Raw genomic sequence first — 17,126 nt, 5'->3', positions numbered from 1 at the left:
TAAACTGTTCAAAGCATGAATGTTACACAGGGGACTATGTGTTTCTGAGAGCCCCAAAGCATATTTTCTCAAAGAAAAATGGTAAAAACAGGCTTCCTCAACCACAAAGGACGATTAAAAGAGCTTCCCTTTATTCCATTCTCAAGTGAGAGTGAACAGTCCACCATAGCTTTGTAAGGGAACCCTGAAGAAAGTAACTAAAATGAAGAACTTTTAAACCCGCCAAAAAAAAAAAAAAAATTGAGTACTAACTATATATTATAAATACCAGCCTAGGCACTTCATATGCATTTAGTTATCTCAACACTCTGTAAAGTATAAATTATTAACTAATTTTTTAAAGATTTATTTGACAGAGAGAGTGAGAGAGCGCACAAGTAGGCAGAGCAGTAGAGTGAGAGGGAGAAGCAGGCTCCCCACCAAGTAGGGAGCCCGATGCAGGGCTCGATCCCAGGACAATGGGATCATGACCTAAGCTGAAGGCAGTCGCTTAAGCAACTGAGCCACCCAGGCGCCCCTATTGACCTATTTTTAAAATGAGGAAACAAAGGTACAGAATGATGGGGTAACTTTCCCAGGCTGCATGCCTTGATATGGCAGAGTCTAGATTTAAGCCCCATCAGTAGGACTCCAGGGCACCTGGCTTTCACGACTACTCTGAACAACTCATATAGCAACTCTAAATTTCAAAACTGCTGGACATCCAAAATCCTTAGTTTACTATTCATTTACAAGAAATCCAGTGCAATTTTTAAAGAGCTTTTGAGTACCATTAAAAAAAAAAAAACTGAGAAAATAAATGATTTAACAAAATTTTATTACTTTTTATTTAAAAAAAAATCAAACTACACTAATCCTGGATCTCTAACCTGCCCAACAAGTATTAAACTGTTTTAATTCCACACTTATTGACCATTATGAGGTACTGCTGGAAATAGATGGAGATGTTGTCAGAAAGTAAATTCTCTGGCATATCACAGACAACACCTTATGAACCATCAACTGAGGTTTAAAAATTATAATTTCTTGGCATCTGTAAATCAAAGGGTATTTATTAGAGATGAAATATTTTTAATTACTCTAGAATAAAGGTTTTTATAAGGGCTATTTTTCATCTCAAGTTTTATAGGAAAGTAGAAAATAATAAGGTGTTGAATTTAAAGTACCCTGAATCTTAGAGAATGGGGAATTACATCCTATTATGCTCTCCTTTCCACAGAAAATTCCAGAAAACTCAGAGAAGAAAATAAGGCAACAACTCAGAGCTCAAACTCATAGCTCTACCAAAGGCATAAGGCCTTTATTACTGGTTGTGAATCTTTGTTTCACAGCTATACTCAGATATTATACCCATAGACTGATGGTTATAATAAGTGAATCTTTGTTTTATAGCCATATTCAGATATCATATCCATACACTTAAATTAAATAAGTCCAAGTTCTCTGGGGCACTGGGGCGGCACAGTCAGTTGAGCATGACTCTTGGTTTTCACTCAGGTCTTGATCTCAGGGTCCTGAGATCATTGTGCTCAGTGGTCAGCATGGAATCTGCTTTGAGGTTCTCTCTCCCTCTGCTCCTCCCCCTCCCCCAATAAATGGATAAATCTTAAAAAAAAAAAAAAAGTCCAAGTTATAAATATTCAGTGCAATATAACACTATTTTCCTTCCTAAAAATCTGGGCCCTGTACATATAATAACTCATTACTTTTTATACCTGAAGTGTGTTGTAATCTCTTGTGAAGGGAACCATCAGCTCCCAAAGTGAGGAAAAAACCACCAGGGCTGTAAACTCAAGCTTGTAATTTGTGGCCATGTGCTCGAACAGCATCGTCAAACCATGGGCTGCTAGGTGCTTACGTTGATATTCCTCAGACCCCTCGATCGACACAGGTCGGGTCATGGAAAGGGATACGTCCATTACCACCACTGTTGGCATGATGAAAATGATCCCAGTGTGTTCCCGGTCAGAGTGCAAACAAACAGCTATGAACAGAGAAATGCTGTAGAAAATAAGTATGATTAGGTCTTACATGTTACAGAGAGAAAAGTTTTTTTTCTCCAACCCTAATTTTAACCAAACTTTGAGGAAATGAGTGAAGGCAAACCTCATCTAAGTTGAGGTAAAGGCAAAACTGCAGAGACTTCAGAGGGAGGAAAGCAAGCAACTTAATTCACTGCGTGAACAACTCCTAGAATCACCCACTAAATGGCCATAAATCAAGGACCACATGCTTTTTGTTTTTTTTTTTTTTTTAAAGATTTTATTTATTTGAGAGAGAGAGTGAGAGAGAAAGCACAAGCGGGGAGAGAGCACAAGCAAAGGAAGAGGAAGAAGCAGACTTCCCTGCTGAGCAGAGAACCCCATGTGGAGCTGATCCCAGGACCCTGGAGCCTGGACTGGAGCCTAAGGCAGCCACTTAACTGAATGAACCACCCAGGTGTCCCAAGGACCACATATTTCTATTAAAAAATATATTAAATTCAGGTAGCCCTTGACTTTCATAATTTCAAAGTTTATACAACTGAATATAACAAACATTCCTACATCGCCTCTCCAACACTTAATTTATGAAGGAACATTTCTGTCACACGGTGGTGCTTTTTGACAAGCTACCCTTTTTTCGGGGCACCATCACTTTCTTAATCAATACAGCAATAATTACGTTTTTATTTATCTTGTTGCTTGATGCTTTTATTACTAAAAAATGAATGTAAAATGTAAAAATTAAAGGGCTAGTAGAGTCATAATCCAAATTAGACAAAGCTGGAAGTCATTATGCATGACAAAAGCAGTAAACTACTACCAGCTCAGAAATACTGTATGTAAATTGGAAAACAATGCTTTCATTGAGGGAAAAGAACAAAATGAAAGAAAGCGTATATAGGCCAGCTGACATTATCATCTCAGGAAATCGTGTATAAAAGTCAGTACGTAGAGGGCAGCCTGGGTGGCTCAGTTGTAGTTGTTAAGCATCTGACTCTTGGTTTTGGCTTAGGTCATGATCTCAAGATCCTAGAATTGAGCCCCGCATCAGGCTCCATGCTTGGTAGTGCTTGAGATCTTCCTTTCTGTTTTTCCTTCTTCCTCTGTCCCTCCCCCAGCTCAGGCTCTCTCTAAATAAATAAAGAAAGAAGTAAATTAATAAAATCTTCAAAAAAAAAAAAAGTCAATATGCAGAAGAAATGGAGAAAACAAAGTCCTTTAAAATTACGGATGGAGTATTACATGAAGAAACATTTCTGTTCTCAAAAATAAACAAGAAAGTTCAGATATACAGACTTGCTCATGGGGATACAACTTGCAGCTACTCTGTTGATAAGCAACTATAGTCTTTTGACATAATGAACTCTTATATAGCTATAAATAAAAGACATGTATTTAAATATGAGAAATATTTATATAAAATACCAGTAAATGAGAAAAGCAGGTCATAGGATTGTACGTATATTCTAATTGCACCTTCAAAAAACTCACTGCATATATATATTGTATATATACAATTAGGGAAGACCCTGGATGGACAAAATTGGTTAGAAATTAAATGCTCGCTAATTTCTTTTGGACTTTTTTTTAATTTAAAGATTTATTTATTTGACAGACATAGTGAGAGAGGGAACACAAGCAGGGGGAGTGGGAGAGGAAGAAGCAGGCTTCCCGAAGAGCAGGGAGCCTGATGTGGGGCTCGATCCCAGGACCCTGGGATCATGACCTGAGCTGAAGGCAGACACTTAACAACTAAGCCATCCAGGGGCCCCCTCTTTTTTGGAACTTACTTCAAAAACACTTAACACTGGCCAAACTGCTTGTTACAGCCAAGTGTCCAACTACAAACGTTATTATAAAATTCCACTTGTAAATAGGCTGTCAGGAACTCAGAACCTAATGGTTCATGGAAGCAAGGTTATAAACAGGGGTCAGGGACTCAAGGGAAGTGGGAAAAGCCTTTTTACCACATAGCGGCCCGAGACACATTTCAAATACAGTAGTGCCTCATGTATCTAACGTCAATAAAGATCAAATGAGGGATATAAATTACTTCCCCAGACTCTTTAAAATTCCAAAATGTTTAGCCATTTTGGTAGAAAAATTAAAATACATATCCCTGTTTTCTGCCTCATTAAACACTGTGCAAAACATAACCTACTCTATGATGACTTGGCATCACCACTCTACACGCCAATACTGCCTATCACCCTGTTGTTCTTAGGTTTGACGTTTTGGTTTTGTTTTTTTTTTTTTTTTTTCCACCCCCACACCAGCATTGTGTGCTGCAGAACACTGTTCTGGAGAGATGCTCTAAGAAAAATGAGTTCAGGCATTAATAAAGACACTGAAAAGTTCTAGAGCAAAAAATCCAGTTTGAACATGCTAACCCTGTGTTTCCCATTTAACCCTTTTCTACACAATTACCATGAAGGTCCCATAAAACAGGGATTATGTAGAATATACACAAAAACAATGCCTTGTATTCAAGGGATCCAGGCTATTGTGCTCTGTTTTGGTGCCTTTTTATGATTAATTTTCAGTCCATCAGCTTACATTCTATCTAACTAATTCCCTAATTTGCTTCTTCTTGGCTACTATGGGCTAGAAAGCCAGGTAATCAAGCTTGTTAAAACTGTGCCCAAAGTCAAACTCAACAGGTTCTCAGAGCCTGTGGGTTTCCTTTAGTGTAAAATGTATGGGCTTAAGTGTATCAACTTGGTACTACTTCATCTTCTCAGTTTCTTTTCTTTCTGGGTCTTACCTGTGCTGTTCAAGAAGTGAGGCCCTGTATAATATTGGTTCAATTATACTATATTAGCCCATAAGGTCACTGAGGGCAGGGACTGGGTCAGATTGTGCCCACCAACATCTCCTCAGAACCTATCACGGTAACTGGCACAGGGTATGTGCTTGACAAATATTTGATAATGAGTAATAAACTACCCTAAGGCATCACACAGAACATTCTTTGGCAAAACACAGGATGAACGTTAATTCGGGAAACCAGAAACACATTTCCTTCTCTCCTCCTCATTCAAGCAAATACTAGCGACTCCTGTGTCTCTGCCCACATATAGAGCTTATCCAGCTCACATGGTAGTCCCATTTCCATGCAGACCCCTGTTCATCATTGAAAGTTGGGAAGGGACACCTGGGTGGTGCAGGTGGTTAAGCCTCAGACTCTTGGTTTTGGCTCAGTTTATGATATGGGGTCGTGAGATCAAGCCCCACATTGGGCTCCACATTCAGTAGAGAGTCTGCTTAAGACTATCTCTTCCTCTCCCTCTGCCCATTGCCCCCCATATGCAGGCCTGCGCACATGTGCATGCTCTCAAATAAACAAATGTTCAGAGAGGAGGAACAAAAAGATGGGGGGGGCATACCTGTGTGGCTCAATTGGTTGGGCAGGGGACTACTGATTTTGCTTCAGGTCATGATCTCAGGGTTGTGAGACTGAGCCCTGCAGGAGGCTCTATGCTGTGTGTGAAGCCTCTGTACCATTCCCAGCAGTTTCACTGAGTGGGATTCCATTCAAATTTCTAGGGGCCCACCCATTCATGTTAGGGTCCTTACCAACCCTTAGGTTTCTGGCAGCCTGACTTCCCTTGCCCTGATGAGTGCTTCCTGAGTTCTCGCCCTCTTGCTCTGTCCCTTTCCACTGTACTTACTGGCTCTCTCCCCCTCGCTCTTAAAAAAAAAAAAAGTTGGGGATATCATGGGAAGTACTTCAACTCTTCAAGGAGACTGGGAAAGCATATATACAGATTTAGATCAGGTATAAAAAAACATTTCTGGCCCCTGAAATGCGCTGTTAACACCGAAAGGGTGCCCATAGCCGGCAGTCTTGCCTTCTCTGCAAACACCTCTAGAGCTGGCTTTTTCTCCTTACTGAGGTATTGACGGCCATCCACATTCTTAACAGTGGAAAAATCAAGGGAAACCATTACTTAAGTTGTAAGCACAGAATTAAAGGAGGGACTTGCATGTTCTCGAAGGATGATTCACTCCGGCACTCTAGGCCGGATTTAAAAAACAAAAAAAAAATTCGCGCCCACCACAGTCCAGCAACTTTTTGAGAACATGAAGTATTTCTCACTTGGGTTAATTCTCCCCCTTTCCCAGAAGTACTATTTAAAGTAGTTTACAAACAACGCTAAGACAACTACAAGCCATCTTTCTCAACAGTCTATGCCTGAGAACAGACCCCAGCCACCTGACTTGGCCTTAATACCAAATCACCTAAACACGTTTACAACTTCCCTGCAGCTGGCAATTGATTGCAAATGAATCGATTCTCAGCTGTTTCGCTCTCCGAGCGTGATTCCACTCGAATTTCTCGGGCTTCTAGGGGTCCGGACATTCATGTTAGCGTCCTTACCTACCCTCAGGTTTCTGCCAGCCTGACTTCCCTTGCCCTGAGGAGCGCCTCCCGAGTTCTCGGATACAACTTCATCTCGGAACCGCCAGCCTGGGAATACAGCATTTGAATCGCAGTCGGGGAGTGGATTTTTTACCTCAAAATCAGTCCAACCCCCAAACTGAGATGTGAAGTCTTATGGGCAGGGGGAACGAAAAGAGCCTGAGCAAGGGGCCCGAATCGCGGTGTTTACGCGGGGCCCGCGACCCCGAGCTACCGAGCGAGGGGAGGCCGGGAGCAAGGCCCGGAACTGGCGCCGCACAGACCGCGCGGGGCAGCGGGAAGGCCGGGGGCCGGCTCCGCGTCGTTCCCGACCCCTGACCCCTTCTCCTGCAGCTCCACAAGCCGCGAAGCACAGCCCGAGGCCCCCGGGCTCTCCGACTCACCCCGCGCCCATCGCCGGCCAGTCCGTCCGCGTAAACTTTCCGCCCGCGCACCGCTGCCGGAACGAAGAGGCCGCGCGACGAAAAGGAAGCCGGCGCCAGTCTGCGCACGGGGCTGGGGCGGGGCTTTAAGGCCTGAGCGGCAGGGCTCTGGCGCGGCGGGGCCGCTAGGGGGCGCGCCCTCCTCGGCGTCCCTCCACAGCGCCGCCAAGACCTCTCTCCCCAATATCCCCAACCTTGGGGAGCCCGGGCCCTGTCTCCCCTTCCTTCTCTTTCTCCCTCCGTCTCCCTTCTCGGGCTCTTCTCTCTTTCCTTCTGGCCCCCTGTCCACTTCCTCCTCTCTGAAGAGATACCTTTCCGGACCCTTCACACTGCCGCCTCCTCACTCACCTGGGCCTGTTGATGCACCTGCCTCACACTTGCTGACGCGTGCACCTCTTTGCCCACACTCTTGAGCCCCCTCACTCACGTCCTCTGAACCAGGTGACAGAATCTTCTTCAAACTCTTCTTTAACTACAGGTCCTGCCTGAGGAGGGCTCCTGCTAAGCACACCATATATTTTTCTTAGCTGACCTGAGCCAATGGACAAGTTAAGACTTTCCCTCTGGGTCTCCTCAGCACGAGGCTCACTTTCTTTCCCCCCCCCCCCCCCTTCCCTGAGGGACGGGCCCCACCCTCCCCCCGCCGCTTGGGGGGCCCCCCCGCCCCCCCCCCCCCCCCCCCCCCCCCCCCCGCCTCACCTCTGGCCACTCGGTGCCCCACAGCAGCCCCAGCCCGGTTCTGGTCTTTGAGGGGGGCAAGAAGTAACTTTCTAACCACGTAGGGAGCCACGAAATGTCAGGGAGAAGCAGGCCTGGGTAGTTGTAGTTCAAAGAATCATGTTGTACCACACAGATTACAAGTGAGAACAGAAGAAGGCCTCTGTCTCTTTTCCCTTTAGTTGGTGGGATGGGGTGAGGTCCTCCTGGGGGTGAAGCAAGGAGGGAGGATGCTTTGAACTGAACATCCCAATCTGTCTGACTTTTCACAGCTTGTTCTATGGGAGAGTGAAGGTTCTAGTTGTTTGTAGTTCTTTCCCCGACTCCTCCTGATGTCCAAGGTGGCCAAGGAAGAGAGTTAGTCCCTGAGACTATCTCTGCCAGCATCAGGGCCCGGGGAGCTACAGATTGTCCTTTTTGCTTCAGAACTCCTTTCCCCAACTTGGTTAACCTCGCTGTCTCAAAACCTTATTATGCTTGAACATAATGGGATCTAGGTAAGTAAGGCTGCATCCTGATTACTTGGTCACAGTTTCTAACTCTTTCCCTCCTGGGAGGGATGTGGCCAAGAATGTGTGGACAAGGGACTTGTCTGGTTACCCCTAAAGTGGTGTTGACTCAGCCAGAGTGTTGCAGTTCTCCTGGTAGTTCCAGCTTAGCTCCGTGGACTGATTCCTTACTTTCCCCAGTTCTGTTTTCTTTCTCTCTCTCTTTCTTCCTTTCTTTCTTTCTTTCTTTCTCTCTCTCTTTCTTTCTTTCTTCCTTCCTTCCTTCCTTTCTTTCTCTCTCTCTCTCTCTCTCTCTTTCTTTCTTTCAAGATTTTACTTATTTATTAGAGAGAGAGAGAGCACGAGAGGGGAAATGGTCAGAGGGAGAAGCAGACTCCCCATGGAGCTGGGAGCCCGATGTGGGACTTGACCCCAGGACTCTGGGATCACGACCTGATCCGAAGGCAGTCGCCCAACAAACTGAGCCACTGGCGCCCTCCCTTCCCCAGTTCTGAAGCTTAAGTTTATGAGTTTGCTGATGGGTGATCAAATTTTGGTAACCTTGTTCTGAATATAGGTTTCAGGAGATTAGGGAAGCAAAAGAGCGATTTACTAAAAGGGAACAGTAAAATGTAACTGCCAAGGGGACTGCGTCACTTAAGGCAACTGTTAAGTCTTTTGTTTTTATTTGTAAAGTCTTAGTAGAATCCCATGAAAAATCGGAAGGTTGTCCAGTGAATATAAAATCAGAGAACACTAGCACAAAGAGTTAGAAGTTCTTCAGGAGCTGTTTTTCAAGGCATAGCATAGCTGGCTAAAGAATTTCTTTTTCTCACTCCAGAGACCTTCATTTGCACGTTTCCACACACACATTAAAGAGAATCAATAAATAACTTCCTTTGCATAATCTGTCATCATTTATTTATTTATTTATTTATTTATTTATTTATTTTTGCTTTGAAACAGTGGACCACTGTCAACAGAGGCTTTTGAAAGGCAGAGTGGTTTGGTCTCTGGTCTGGCAAAGCAAAGGTTAGTGACAGAAATTCTAGGCCACTCATAGGTGCTAGGTACTGGGGCTCAGAGGGGGATTCAGAGAGCCACCCTTGTCGTATCATTCAGCATACTTTCACTGCTCTAAAAATCCTCTGTGTTCTGCCCTTTTATCCCCACTGACTCCCAGTGACCACTAATCTTTTTGTTGTCTCCATAGTTTTGCTTTTCCCTGAATGTATATAGCCTTTCCAGATTGGCTTCTTTTGCTTAGTAATACTCACTGAAGCTTTTGTCATGTTTGTTTAAGGCTTAATGGCCTAATGGCTCATTTCTTTTTAGTGCTGAATAATAAATATTCCACTGTCTGGAGGTACCACCATTTGCTGAAGGACATATTGGTTCCTTCCAAGTTTTGACAATTATGAATAAGGCTGCTATAAACACCATTGTGATAGTTTGGTGTGGACATAGGTGTTCAATTCATTTGAATAAATACCAAGGAAAGAGATTGCTGGGTCATATAGCGAGAGCTTTTTAGTTCTGTGAGAAACTAGACTTTTGTGAAAAAGTTGTCTTTTGAAGTGATCGTACCATTTTGCATTCCCAGCAGCAATAAATGAGAGCTCCTGCTGCTCCCCAGCGGCACTGGTGTTGTCAGTGTTCTTGATTTTGGCTCTTCTAATAGGTGGGTAGTGGCTTCTCACAGTTGTTTTATTTATTTATTTTTTTAATTTTATTTATTTGACAGAGAGAGAGATCACAGGCAGAGATACAAGCAGAGAGAGGAGGAAGCAGGCTCCCCGCTGAGCAGAGAGCCTGAAGTGGAGCTCGATCCCAGGACCCTGAGATCGTGACCGGAGCTGAAGGCAGAGGCTTAACTCACTTAGCCACCCAGGCACCCCCTCACTGTTGTTTTAATTTGCAATTCCCTAATGACATAAGATGTTGAACATATTTTCATGTGCTTACTTTCCATCCATATATCTTCTTTGGTGAAGGGTCTCTACTGTTCAGGTCTTTTGCACTTTTTAAAACCAGATTTTTCTTTTTTTACTGTTGCATTTTAAGTGTTGTTTGTGTATTTTGGATAACATTCATTTATCGATTATGTATTTTGTGTATTTTGCAAGTATTTTCTCCCAGTCTGTGGAGTTTGTCTTTGCATTCTCATGACAGTGGGGGACTTAAAAAAATTAAAACAAAAAAAACACAATAATTATAATACCATTATCAACTTAAAAATAATTAAAAATAAGTCCCTAATATCATCAAATACCAGTTCTCAAATACCCAGGTATCTCAAAAATATAAATTTTACTTAAAAATTTTTTCTTAATTTTTAAACTAAAAATTTTAAAAAAAATTTTTTTTAAGATTTCATTTCTTTATTTGACAGAGAAAGATCACAGGTAGGCAGAGAGGCAGGCAGAGAGAGAGAGAGAGAAGCAGGCTCCCCCCTGAGCAAAGAGCCCAATATGGGGCTCGATCCCAGGACCCTGAGATCATGACCCGAGCCAAAGGCAGTGACTTAACACATTGAGCCACCAAGGTGCCCCTAAACTAAAAAAATTTTTAAAAATTTATTCTTTTTTTTTTTTTTCAGAGAAAGAAAGAGAGAATGTGAGCATGAGTGAGGAGGGGGCAGAACAGAGGGAGAGGGAGAGGATCTCAAGCAGACTCTGTGTGGAATGTGGAGCCCGCAGTGAGGCTGGATCCCTGAGATCTTGACCCTAGCTGAAACCAAGATTTGGACACTTAACTCCCTGAGCCACCCAGGTGCCCCTAAATTTCACTTTTTTTACTTTGGTTGTTTGAGTCAGGAACCAAATAAGATCCAGACATGCAGTCTCTGAAGTCTCTTGTCATCTGTAGGTTCTCCCTCCATGTCTTTTTTCCCTTGTGTGCCTTTGATGAAGAAACTGTCATCCCCCCTCTTTTAATTGCTCTCAATCCTCCTCAATCTTTCCACAACATTTGAGAAAACCACAAAGCTTCTCTCTATGCTAAAATAATAGAAAAACTCACTGAACAAAGTAGGGATTTTACACAATACCAGTTCATCTCCACTCTAAATAAGGGTGAGGCTTACCCACCACTGGTTCCCAAGGGTCTGGTATGTAACATTGGGTATGCATTTGTGTAAAGAAGGTAAGAAGGAAGTAAGAGACTATTTGAAAAACAAAAACAAAACAACAAACTCAAAGGGGGAAAGAGAGATAATTTGATATTACATTTGTCTAAGAAAGTAGAACGGAACTTCTTTAGGACACCCTCTTCTTTGAAAAGCATTACAAACTAAATTTTTTTTTTATTTTTTTATTTTTTTTAAAAGATTTTATTTAGTTATTTATTTGACAGACAGAGATCACAAGTAGGCAGAGAGGCAGGCAGAGAAAGAGAGAGGAGGAAGCAGGCTCCCCGCTGAGCAGAGAGCCCGATGTGGGGCTCGATCCCAGAACCCTGGGATCATGACCTGAGCCGAAGGCAGAGGCTTTAACCCACTGAGCCACCCAGGCGCCCTGACAAACTAAATTTTTAAAGGTGCCTCATGATCTGGGCCTGCATCTATCTTCCCAGGCTCACCCCTCACCCTCTTAAAACTTTGGTAGCATCTTCCAATGAAAAGGCCGATAAAGCAAACAAAACTAGTTTCCTTCCTTCCTTCCTTCCTTCCATTCTTTCATTTTTTTAAAAATTATTTTAGAGAGACCACATTTGTAGGGGGAGGAGCAGAGGGAGAGACAGAATCTCAGGCAGACTTCCCGCTGAGTGCAGAGCTGCACTCAGCTTGATCTCAAAAGCTTGAGATCATGACCTGCTCCAAAATCAAGAGTCTGTAGGTTGGAAGGAGGCTCCTTCCAAACTGGATGTGTGTGTGGTGGGGACTAGGGGGTTAGAAGAGGGGAAGGGCAGCGAATGGGAGAATCACAATTCCTCATCTTTCTTTCAACTCTTATTTCCCCACACCACAAACTGCCTTTAAGTCTCCCCCTCCCCAAAGGGCTCTATTCAAAGCTAGAGTGCATGGGAGCATGTGTGTGTGTGTGTGTGTGTGTGTGTGTGTGTGTGTGTGTGTGTGTTTATAAATAATGCGGTGGCCTAAATAAGGATTTGGTAAGTCGAAGTGGGACTCCACCCTTTATCCTCCCCAAGCCTTCCCTCCAAGAGAGGCCCACACTTGAAGCCTGGGCCAAAGACCAAGCCTGAGTTGGAAGTAGAGGGTTGGAGAGGATGAACACTTTCCCCTTTGGAATGGAAGTGAGACCTGGGATGAGGTTGACACTAAATTCAGTATTAGAAGAATAGGAGGCTGCAAGGTGTATAAAAACCTTGGTGGTTTCTTCTTTATATCTTGTTTTTATTATTACTAGTCTATCAGTGTACCTTGGGCATCATCTTCATTGCTTTGAACTGCTATATAATTGATTATTGGAAAGTTAGGACACCATTTATGTACAAGTTTTCCATTGACATTTTTTTTTTTTTTAGTTCAAGGCAGAACTTAAATGCACGACCCTGAGATCAAAACCTGAGCTGAGATCAAGAGTTGGAGGCTCTACCCACTGAGCCACCCAAGTGCCTGTCCATTGACATTACGATAGATTTCAATTTTCGCTCTTACAAGCAACGTCAGAACAGGCCTTGTAGATGTGGTGAGGGCTTTTCCTCTGACTGAGGGGGGGAAAGCCCTGGAAAGTTTGGAGTAGAGGAGGGACATGACCTGACTTCCAGTTTAACAAGGTCTCTTTTGCTACTGTACCAGATTGATAACTCACAGTATTATCATCAGCACTGGATATTACATTTTTTAGCCTTTGTCAACTGATAAGAAAAAAAAAAATCTCACTGTTGCTTCAGTTGGTATTCCTTTGTAAAATCAGACCGACGAGGCAAGTTTTACTTAGGGGGGAGTTGTTCATCTTACTGGTGCTGTGGGGATTTCTGTCTGGCCACATTGAAGCCTCTGATAGGGCCTGTTTGACCTCTCCTGTAGGCCCCAGGCCCCTCTGGGTGGGTACCTGACTAAGAAGGCCAAACCCTGACTCTGACCCTGCCGCTCCCTGCCTCAGGTATGGCTCCAGCCACTGGCTTAGAGGGATGAAGTGTGGTGGGATGTGTGGGGGCTTACTTGGCTTATTCCCACCAGTGACAGCGGTGTAGTCACACCCTCTGGGGTGCCTGGGTGGCTCAGTTGGTCGAGCCTCCAACTTTTGATTTTGGCTCAGGTCATGATCTCAGGGGCGTGAGAACTAAGGCCTTGAACTCCACCCATAGTGGGGAGTCTGCTTCTGTCCCTCTGGCTCTCGCCCCACTGGGGCTCTCTAAAATAAATAAATGTGTAAATAAATAAATCTTTTAAAAAATATTCCATAAACAATATAACATGAACAATGAAAACAATACCAGCAAAAGGTCTTGGGCTGTGACAGGTCCGTGCCTGACAGATCCAAGTGCTTTCCCACAGGCTCACACTGTACCTCTTCCATCTCCCCGACACAGAAGCTCTGCTTTTCTGGTTGTATAAATGAGGGACCAGACTCTGAGAGACCTTAGGAGACTTGCTCCTGGTCGGGCTCGTTACTTTATTAGATGTTGCAAAGTAGTACCTGTAGGTCTAATTCAGCTCATTTTGTCTACCTTTTAATGTTTTTAAATGGTTTTAACATTGGAATGACTACTGATGGGTCATTCTTTCTCTGTCTAGACACAGCCCTTATTACTCTCTGCTGACTTTGAGTAGAGCTAATTTAATTTAATTTTATTCACCCAGGCCCTGAAGGCATTTGATTTTGCAACCCCTGCCAAATCTCATCTCCTTTCTACTCTGCAGCTGTAGGGTCAAACCTCAACGCCAGATGTGGGCCCAGAAATAAACTAGCCTTAGCCACAAACCCTTTGCCATTGGGCAAAAAATCGCATTCCCTCTTTCTCCTGTTCTAATGGGAAAGGCCTCCTTACTGACCTGCGTAGCTTCTATACCTTGCCTTCCTCAGACCTGATATTACCAATATTACCGTGAGGGTCAGAGCCCACACTTTCCCACCTGTCATGCCACCCTGTTGGAGGGAGATTATAAAATGAGATGTGGTAGAACAAAGCAGATCATCTTTCCCTCAGTGGTACTGGTCTTTCTCCAGCACTTTGTTTCTGAATGGTCATGAACCTCAGTGAGTGGGCATTTCCTTCCCACCTTCCCACCCCAGTATGTAGCTCAGGCAGCCTGTCTCAGAGCATCTCCTCACTGGGATGTCCCTTTTCATTTCATCCACAAATATATTTATTGGGTGTCAGACACTGTTCCGGACTCTGGGGATTCAGTCATGAATATACAGGCAAGGTCCCTGTCCTCTTGGAGCTCCCTGACTAGTAAGAGATGCAGACACGAGTCAGGCGACCACACTAGTAAGTACACGGTACAGTGTTGTCACAGTGGACTGCTCTGGGACCTGCTGCCCCTAGCAGGCGATGGTTTCCACAAGTGGAATAACAACAACAGTACCAGACCCTGTAGGTATGTTTTACATATTAATTTACTTTCTCTTCACAGCGAGCCTACCAAGCAGATAGTGTAACATTATCCTTATTGCACAGGAGAGATTTACAGCCACCGAGAAGTTAAATAACTTGCCCGCGCCTACCCTGCCAGTCCGGGCCATACTTCCACTCTTGGTTGAGCTGCAGAACTCTCTACAGTTTGGATTTCAAGTGTGCCACAATCCCTGAGAACAAGACAGGGGAAACCAAGCTCAACCCCAGCAGGGGAGATTTAGGTTAGATACTAGAAAGAACTCCTCGGCAACAGTTATAAGTATATGAGAAAAGGAATTCCTTTTCTAGGAATTTGCTTCTCCCCTGAATTTCCTATATGGCACAAATAGCATTGTAAAAATTAGAGGAATTATTCTAGGAAAAAAAAAAAAGATCTCTCATAATTCTACCTTGTGAATTTGGTTCCTTTTTCTATCTTTTTTTTTTTTTTTTTTAAGCCAAATGTGGGTCTTGAACTAATGACCCCAAGATGAAGAATCAGATCCTTCACCAACTGAATCACTCTGGCACCCCTCTTCTTTCCATCTTTCTGGGCCAGGTTGAGGCTGTTAGACAGCTTGGGTGAGACGGGAAGTAACTAGATCTGGTTCTGCCTGCAGCAGCCTAAAGGCAAGGATGTGGTGACTGACAGAGGTCAGCCCCCCTTCTCGGTGTTTCTGCAGGGGGTGGGTACCCCTGTGTGCTTCAGCAGGGGGACCTGGGCACCTTCTTACCTTATAGGCCACTCTGGATAAAGCAGGGCAAGGGGTGAAGCTGTGAGGGATTACCTGCTATTTCAGAGGAGGACAATCAAAACTGCATGTGATCTCTATCCCTGGGGGAAATAGGGAGGGGAGGAAGGAGCAGTTAATAAAGATCAGGCAGAGCTAGGTGATTAAAGTGGGTTCCAGGTCAGTGGGTAAGGGTCATAAGTTCCCACTGCCTCCCCCCACCTTCATTTCAACACATCCAGCCCTGAGCTGAAGGCATAATTCCTTGGGTATCTTGGGATGTCCCCTCTTGCTCTCAGGAGATCTATCAGTGCTCTTTCCACAGAGGATTTCCCTTAGGCCTAATAAAATATTTTTCACGTGCCAAATGCTTCAAAGTTTAAAGTATTTTCCCCACATTCCCTCATGTTTTAAAATAAACTTTATTTCTTAGGGCAGTTTTAGGTTCACCGTGAAATTGAGCAGATATTCCCTCATTTTAAATTTTTATTCTCATGCCCACCCTACAAAGAGGAAGATCTGGTATTACTATCTCCACACGTACAGTTAGATTACAATTAGAATCACACAGTAGCAAACAGAGCCTGGTGTTAACTGAGGTCTTCTGATCTCTTAAGCCCCAAGCACTTTCTCTTGGTTCCCTCAGAGCGCCTTCTGAATCTTTCCAGATCTTCCCTCCCCCTAAGCATGGGAACCCTGCACCATCTCTCATTCCTAGAGCTCAGAGCCAAATTTGAGAAGTTTCCCATTTGCCTGTTGACCGCAGGGGGCCGCGGAGAGCCCATCTGTTTCCCCGTGGAAGGCCCACCCTCTCAGGCTCTGGCAGAGGCACTGGGACCCAGAGCTTGTACAATGCCCTGATAAGCCTCTTAGAGGCGGGTATTAACAGGGATTGGATATTCTTCCCCTGAGATGCCCTTCACACCCGACCCTGCCTTGAATTAGAATTCCGTAGGGGAGCTGGGGACAGAAGAATGGGGTGTTTTCTGCTGTCCAGCTTCAGACTCACTCTTTGAGACCCTGGATTCTGACAAATTTCCAGAACTAAGAAGATACTCAGATGTCCAAGTTTGAAGGTAAATGATGTGATTAGAAAGGAGGGGTCAGCTGGGGTGTCGGCTCAGCTCTGTTAGACAACACTGGCACACCAGGAAGAAAGACCTTCTCCAGAGTTTCTTTAGGAGAGTCAAGCAGGCTTGCTACAGAGTTGAATTCATGGCAAGGGACGGCAGCTGCAGGGAAATGGTGGGAAGACGGTTATAGGATCAAGGACAGAGAAGGAAATGTACTTATTCTGTACTTCTCCTTTTGCTTGTTCCTTTTTTCCTTTAAAAGACAAATGCATTTGTGTCTCTAATTTGTGTGGCCTGCTGGAAAGATTGGGGCATTAGAAGGCTCACCTGCACCGCCACTCACGAGCTGTGTCATGTTGAGCAAGTCCCAGCTCCTCTCTGGATCTCAGCTTCTGCATGTCTCAAATGGGGAGTTGCGCTAACCTGTGTCTGTAATTCCTCCTACCTTAAGTGACCTAAGACTCTCTGAGTTACTCATCTCACTTTTAATGCAAAACCTTTAAATGCAAAACCAACCACTTCTAGTTAATGTTTTATAATAATCTATAGACACTAGCTAGAGATTTAATAAATATTTACTTACTTTATAAACTGAGGATTTTTTCAGAGCCCTTCATGTTCTTCTTCCCCTCCTGAAGAATATAGAATTAAACCTTTATATAAAACTACAAAATTAAAATTTTATATAAAATTAACCCTTATGTAGCACTTAATTCTGTACAAATGCTTTTTCAAAGATTTTATTTATTTATTTATTTGACA

At 43.8% G+C, this 17,126-nt stretch overlaps 2 protein-coding genes across 8 annotated transcripts in view; one reads left to right on the top strand and one right to left on the bottom strand.

Annotated features, from left to right (window-relative positions):
- The window catches only part of INTS14 (integrator complex subunit 14), a 28,767-nt gene extending 21,909 nt beyond the window's left edge, over positions 1–6,858 (bottom strand). For 3 of the 7 annotated variants that reach the window (XR_004383537.1, XM_032864676.1, XM_032864681.1), the window contains exons 1-2: positions 6,792–6,858; positions 1,716–2,001 (exon numbers count right to left, since the gene is read on the bottom strand). Coding sequence is in view for 6 of the 7 variants with exons in the window: in XM_032864676.1 (XP_032720567.1) it covers positions 1,716–2,001; positions 6,792–6,802 (297 nt within the window). In the remaining variant the exon portion in view is untranslated. Of the gene's footprint in view, positions 1–1,715; positions 2,002–6,366; positions 6,457–6,791 lie in introns of those variants that run through there. The other 4 variants (XM_032864679.1, XM_032864678.1, XM_032864677.1 and 1 more) reach the window with 4 other exon arrangements.
- Positions 6,859–15,140: 8,282 nt separating this feature from the next.
- The window catches only part of SLC24A1 (solute carrier family 24 member 1), a 30,952-nt gene continuing 28,966 nt past the window's right edge, over positions 15,141–17,126 (top strand). Inside the window, exon 1 of the mRNA XM_032864683.1 lies at positions 15,141–15,214. The gene's annotated coding sequence lies outside the window, so the exon portion shown is untranslated. The remainder of the gene's footprint in view (positions 15,215–17,126) is intronic.

Source organism: Lontra canadensis, unplaced genomic scaffold, assembly GCF_010015895.1.
Source record: "Lontra canadensis isolate GAN:19392208 unplaced genomic scaffold, GSC_riverotter_1.0 scaffold28, whole genome shotgun sequence".
Classification (NCBI taxonomy): Eukaryota; Metazoa; Chordata; class Mammalia; order Carnivora; family Mustelidae; genus Lontra; species Lontra canadensis.
The sequence above is the reverse complement of the archived record's forward strand: the minus strand, read 5'-3'. Positions and strand labels throughout refer to the sequence as shown.